The 6,803-nt window shown below is 35.6% G+C and overlaps 1 protein-coding gene across 1 annotated transcript in view; it reads left to right on the top strand.

Moving 5' to 3' along the window:
• The first annotated feature begins 983 nt into the window (after positions 1 to 983).
• Positions 984 to 6,803, top strand: part of LOC117113796 (cytochrome P450 27C1-like) — an 11,865-nt gene continuing 6,045 nt past the window's right edge. Inside the window, exons 1-4 of the mRNA XM_033257232.1 lie at positions 984 to 1,388; positions 3,046 to 3,236; positions 5,325 to 5,524; positions 6,366 to 6,569. Coding sequence (XP_033113123.1) covers positions 984 to 1,388; positions 3,046 to 3,236; positions 5,325 to 5,524; positions 6,366 to 6,569 — 1,000 coding nt within the window. The remainder of the gene's footprint in view (positions 1,389 to 3,045; positions 3,237 to 5,324; positions 5,525 to 6,365; positions 6,570 to 6,803) is intronic.

Consider the following 6,803-nt stretch of genomic DNA (forward strand, 5'->3'; position numbering starts at 1 on the left):
AAATTGAGGGCTCACACGTAGGAGTCTGGTAAATCATAACAAACAAATCAAATTGCTGCTTAGCACTGGGAACACAAATAATGTATATAAGTGTAATAAAGTACTCAAATATAAAGGAACATGATGTTATAAATCGTATCAAACATTTCATCAACGGAAGTTCTTCATCATAGTTTTAAGTCATCTAATGGTTTGACTTTAGGGTGTTATCGATAAAATAATAATAATAATAATAATAATAATAATAATAATAATAATAATAATAATAATAATAATAATAATATAATAATAATATAATAATAATAATTATTATTATTATACATAGGCCTAGACCTATATAATAATAATAATAATAATTATTATTGTTATTGTTATTATTATTATATCAAATTGCCGCGAACAGAAGCATACTCAAAATAAAGCAAAACAAAATAATAATAATAATAATTATTATTATTATTATTAATACATATAGGCCTAGGCCTATATATAATAATAATTATTATTATTATTATTGTTATTGTATATACATTTTCTTTTCTCTATGTTTATAGTACGAAAATTAAGATTGGCAAAAAAAAAACCGTTTTAATTAATTTAGGCCTATTAGCACGGATGTGAAATGCATATAGTGCAGTACAAAACACGCGTAGTGGATACATTCGAATGACATTGTGGTGTAAAATTAATAATACATTTACATAATTTATAGGAAACAAAATATATTGTTTTAAAAAGTAATGGGTGGTCTGGCCTAAAAGCCGGTGCGGCTCCGATGGCTGCGAATTCCTGTATTCTGAGTTGACCATGATTGTTTCCGGCTTTCGAGGTCTAACAAGTTTGATCTTGCTTTACACTTAGATTAATTCCTTTCTTGCAAATAATACTTAAAATATGGGCTGTCTTTTTGTATTGCTTCAAGGATATTTTACTGAGTTTATATACTGTTTTCAATTGTTGAATATTTAAACACACATTTGCGCATGCGTGTGTTATTGTTATTAACCGGAACTAGCACAATTAATGATCCGATCGATGGCTCCTGGACCTGGTTTATTTTGTTTTGTACAAAGAGAATGTATGTCAGAAACATTATCCGTGGTGTCGTAGCTACCCCAGTAGCAACGAGTACGAACTTCTACAATACTCCAGCACCGGGAGCTACGCCAGCAATGAACAAACTGCTCACAAAAACAAGGGAGTTGTTGAAAACCAATGTCGGCTCCACCGTCCACCGGGGATTTAGCAGCAGCAGCCAAACTGAGCTTGTTGGAGAAGACCGGGCGCCTATTAAGTCTTATAAAAGCATTCCTCGAGCTGGTTTACCAGGCATCGGGAATCTACCAGATATATTGAGGCACGGCTTTGGTGCAATGCATTTGAATCAGGTAGTAATATTTTTGGCAGAACCTTTTTTTACACCAATCTGGAGTATGATCATTTCGGCGTTGGACCCCGGCGTTGAATGCTGTTGCCGCATATAGATAGTAAACAGGGGCGGATCCAGCGGGGTAGGGGGTGAGGGAGTGGAGGGATGAGGGCCGTGCCCCCCCCCCCCCCCCCCCCCCCCCCCCCCGTCGGTCGAGACGAAAAATAAAAAGAGGGTGACAACTTTGAGTTAAAGAGAGGAAGATTTGAAAAAGTAGTGCACCCTTGAGTTCAGTGGCGATATGTCAGTGGGCGAAGAAGAGGTCGATTATTTACCACTTAGGCCAGGGAGTAATTGTTATAGGCCTGTCGGTGGAGTTGAGGTATTTGCTTCATATTGTATTGTGCCCCCCCCCCCGTCAGAAAACAGAAAATCTCTGGACCCGCCCCTGGTAAATTGAGATTCGAAATACTGTATCGACTTGCTGACTCGGAAATCAAACTCATGAATATTTATATTCTTATAGTCAGGGGTTGATTATAGGAGTTGTTTAATCCAGGAGGAATATCCTTACCAAGGCCAAAACGATTTGGGCCGAATAGATTGAGTACTAACTTGCGACCAAGATTCCACCCATCAGCAGGGGTGTGCGCCAGGATTGGCTCAACGTCCCCCCGACGAAAGAAAAGTAGGCGTGGTTAGGTGTCGCTCAAAATCTTGCGAGAGCATTCTTGGGGGCGAAATCCCAAAAATATATGACAGTTTAGAAGTCAAATGCTTGATCGATTTTAGAGTAATATATTTTTTTTCCTGCATAACGAAATTTTGGTAAGTCTCCCCGACAAAATTGTGGTTTTTCTTCCCAGATGGGTGGACAACCCTCCCTGGCAGGGGACCCAGTCCTCACACTGCCGCCACCCCTGCCTGTCTGAAAGCAGTTTTAATTGTGATTGGACAATATTGTCCTAATCCAATCCAAATCCATACATGCAAGGCATACAGTATCGAAGAGGGAGGGGTTGATGCTTAATTGAGGGGTGCTATTGGCAAAATATAGTAGAGCTCCGGCCTATATAGAGACTCTAAAATAGGGTGATATGAGGTCATTTTTAAGTACATGGGTGGGGTTAGATACACTCTTTATGAGTCAACTCGACCATACTGACTGGCCCTCCAATCGGCCATCTGCTAAAAACTCCACACATAATAAGGCAGTTTTTATTTAGCCAGTAGTACGCATATTCATTGATTCGATGATTAGTGAGGTAGGTAGATCTGATAGGGTAGGTTTACTAACTGACCTTCAATTAAATTTAAATTAAAAACACTATTTTTCGTTCGACGTCGATAAACACAATATTTGTATGAAAGCGTGTTCTTCAGATTTGGGCTAGGCAACTTCTTGATTGTGGCTTACTCAAAAAAATTGCTGAAACTCACAAATTGTCATTTATTTAATATTTATTGATGTGTTTTGGTGAATAGTCAACTATTAAGTCAACATTCTACAGTTTACCAAATCATGGGCAGCTAGACTGGCATAGACCTACACCACATTGAGTAAGTGAAGGTGAGCGATGGAGTGCAATTTGTTGGTCATTTCTGTACTGGGTGAAAGTATTTCAAACTGTCGACAGCCATGAAAAATACATTTTCTAATCTTAGATTTCTGATAGATTAAAATGTGCAGGAAATATGGCATGCTGTTTCGTGTCCAAGTTGGTCCCAGTGAAACACTACAGATATCTGATCCAGATCTGGTAAAGGAGATGATGCGTCAAGAAGACTGGAATCCTGTTCGTGTTGATATTGCACCGTGGAAAGCTTACCGAGATCTTAGAGGGGTTGACTACGGGTTGGTAACGCTGTAAGTAAAAACTTATTCTAATTGCCAACATGAAAAATACATTGTATTTTGATGGTGAAATGAGGCAACTGAATGCATAGATTAATGCAATTAATGATAATGATTTGCTGAAATGCTAGTATAATAATATGTAGCCCTGTAGCCAAAATATTTTTGGTGGATCACAACTTGACAGAAATCATTTTTTTATTCCTTTAAGGACATGACTAAGGATTACCAAAAGCGACTTAGTCACTGTTTTTATTAAAAAGGTGGAAATCACTTTACTACCTGGCAATGTAGGACTAATGTACATAAAAAAACTTGAAATTATTAAAATGCATGTTTCTTGGCATTATAATAATAGAAGGTATGAAAATCTATAACCACACCATGGTCACATGTACTGTTCATATCCAAATTAACTTTTCTTTTTTTTTTTTTTTTTCAATTAAAGTTGTGCAAATTAAGAATGAAAATATAAAGGTAGCATATCTCAGCAACATAATAACCAACCGTCTCACATCGTGCATGACTGTCCTGCATTTCAAAGTGATTTTGGTTGAAACATGCATTTTGCAGAAACACATGCGTGATCACAAGTTTGTCACGCATTTAGCACAGGTCTGTGCGTGATAACGAATTATCACAAATTCAGTCAAAAATGTATTTAAAATTAGAAGAAATTGGTTTTATTAAAAATGTAAAAACGGTCATGCATTAACTTGAGTCGTTAGTCAGTATTGATGTGAATACATAATTCACTGGCGCGTTACTAAATATTTATCAGTATACCTATTCATTTTTTGTTTCTTTATGTAATGAAATGTTTGTGTACATACATCGGATGCTCAAATTAGACATATGTACATTGAAACTCAAATTGTACGTGGCTTTATTAAAAATATTTTTGTTTATTTACAGTACCCGGTATTGTCAACAAACACTCCTTGAAATTGATTTAAAGTAGCTTAAAAAATGCTCAGATCGACAGAACGCCAGGGGTCCTTACCCCCTGGACCCCCACCGGGGCTCCGCCTCTAGACCCTGGAGGTGGCTCGGTGGCCCATGCCTTCCCCCCATTGGTATAGTTACACATTTTAAATCTCTCAGGTTGGTAACTATGCGGCAACCGCTGGTGGCAGAGAGTTGCTTCTTTTTTCACATTATTGGGAATGTATATGTTTCTATTTGCTCTAAATGAACGTTTGCCCTAAAAATGATTGGGAATAATACAACTGATCATTTGACATTTTATTCACTGAATTTGAATTTTTCTGTGACTATTGTCGTCAGTAGAAATGTGATTCATGGTCCCCAATTATAAAACATGCTTCTTTTCATAATATGAATAAAAGGGATGAAATTCCACAAATCACACCTCGTCACACGTCGGGAACATAAGCAAATTAGCTAGAATATGCAAAATTAGGTGTGAAATATAGGAAGTCCCGTATTTTGGCAACCACTGGTCGCCAAGAGTTTCTTTCTTTTTAAAATTATTCAGAACATGCATGTTTATATTGTTTAAATTGGAACCTTTGCCTCACAACCATACACATAATATAAACAAGCCTCATAACAAGGCTAATGGAGTGAAGTTTTTGGAGTGGAATCAGATAAGATTTGAATCCAGGACCCTGGGCCAAAAGGTGATCATTAATCTTAATTAAGCTATTTAACTCAACTCATCAAAAGTCACCTAGCTCAAGTCTGTCTCTATCAGTATTGGAGCATTAATATTCCTGAAAATGTGTTATTTTGTAATTATTTTTTTAGTTTAAACTTTTTAAAACATAGGATGTTATTAATAATTACTGTAATTAAAATTTAATGCATTATATTTAGGTTAAAAAACAACTATAGTAAAAAAAGGGCACGTAAAATACATTGAAATAAAACATGTGTTAATGTAATAATAATGCATAATGTAATGCAAACATGATTTAATGCAGTATAGGCCTAGCTATTCCCTACTTACATATGGCTGTATTAGTGTCAGTTGGTTGAAATTTCAAATCTAAATGTTTGCGGAACGCTGCCCTAGTGTACAATAATAGAGTGGTTGAACTTATGTTTTTTAACAAATCAGTTTCATTCTTTGTTTAGAGATCATGAACCATGGCAAAAAGCACGGAGTATCCTAAGCAAACCTTTGTTGCGACCAAAAGAAATTGTTCAGTACATGGACAAATTGAACGAAACAGGAGATGAACTCATTCAACGGTTGGTACGAGTGATGAAAGACACAGGAGAAGGGAACACTGTTCCAGACCTGGACAATGAACTTTACAAGTGGGCCTTAGAAGGTGTATGCATTATTTGTTTTATAACATGCAGTTGGTGTTTAGAAATATAAATTGTTAGTGTTATCCAGGTAGTTTGTCTGATTAACTGTGTGTCAACCAGAGAATATTGAAAACGATTATAGTATTTTCATTGCTTTGTCATTGATAATAATATTATTATTATTATTATTATTATTATTATTATTATAATTCATATTATTAATAAATTATCAAACCATATTTAGTTTCAGTCATAATATCAAAATATAGGTTCAATAAATAAAATTTACATATGATTTTTCACTCCCTTGGACTTCCATCATTAAGAATAACATAGGCTATTGACGTTGTTGTGTCACAGAGCGCCATGTTGTACATACTCAGCTTTAAATACACTGAATAGTCTTTGCCAATAATGCTATCAATCGTTTACCATCAGCTTTACATTTTTTACTTTTTTACTTTATTAAAAAATCCATATTTATAGAGGGTGACACTTGCAGCCTATCCCAAAAGGTCGGCTGATAATTAGGGGCCCTCTTGAAATAGATGAAATAATGTGATGCTTTTATCGGCGAAGTCTCTTTATGATGCTTACGGAGTGGAGTTGTTTTTTCATTCCTGATGATGACATAATTATTGTCGAAATATTGAATCCCAACACGATGGCGTGTATTTCAATACTTGGAGTATGTATTATACTTTCTGATAGTAATTTAGTTTACCAACTGTAAAAAAAAAAAATGTAAAACAATGATTGACCAAACCATATTATTTCCAAATGTCACTGTGTCTGGATAACATAGCAATCAATCAAGGAACCAGATTTTGTAAACAATTTCTTTTTATCATTTTCGACCAGCTGTGGCCATTGTTCTGTTTGACGTTCGTCTAGGATGTATGAAAGACTCCATCCCAGCTGAAGCGCAAGAGTTTATAGATGCAATTAATAAGATGTTCAGCACTCTCGCCCCACTGATGTTAATACCAATGCGTGTACACACATCGCTGAATACTAAAGTTTGGAGGAAGCACGTGGAAGCATGGGATACTATATGGAATACAGGTTAGGGATATTTATTCAATTTTTGTTTTTTTATTATGCTTCATCACTGCACAATGATAAAAATTTTAAATGGCAAACACAAAAGATAGAAAAAGCAGCGAAAAGGAAGGGATGAACAGGTCTGAAACACCACTATCTACATCCCCCCTTGAACAAATTAACCTCACAATCTCATTGAACAAAAAAAGAAATAGAAATAAGGAAAATTGAAGACGCAAGTAAACTACATAAAAG

This window comes from Anneissia japonica, unplaced genomic scaffold (genome assembly GCF_011630105.1).
Source record: "Anneissia japonica isolate Jap-2015-1 unplaced genomic scaffold, ASM1163010v1 scaffold287949_len505691_cov196, whole genome shotgun sequence".
In the NCBI taxonomy this organism is placed as follows: Eukaryota; Metazoa; Echinodermata; class Crinoidea; order Comatulida; family Comatulidae; genus Anneissia; species Anneissia japonica.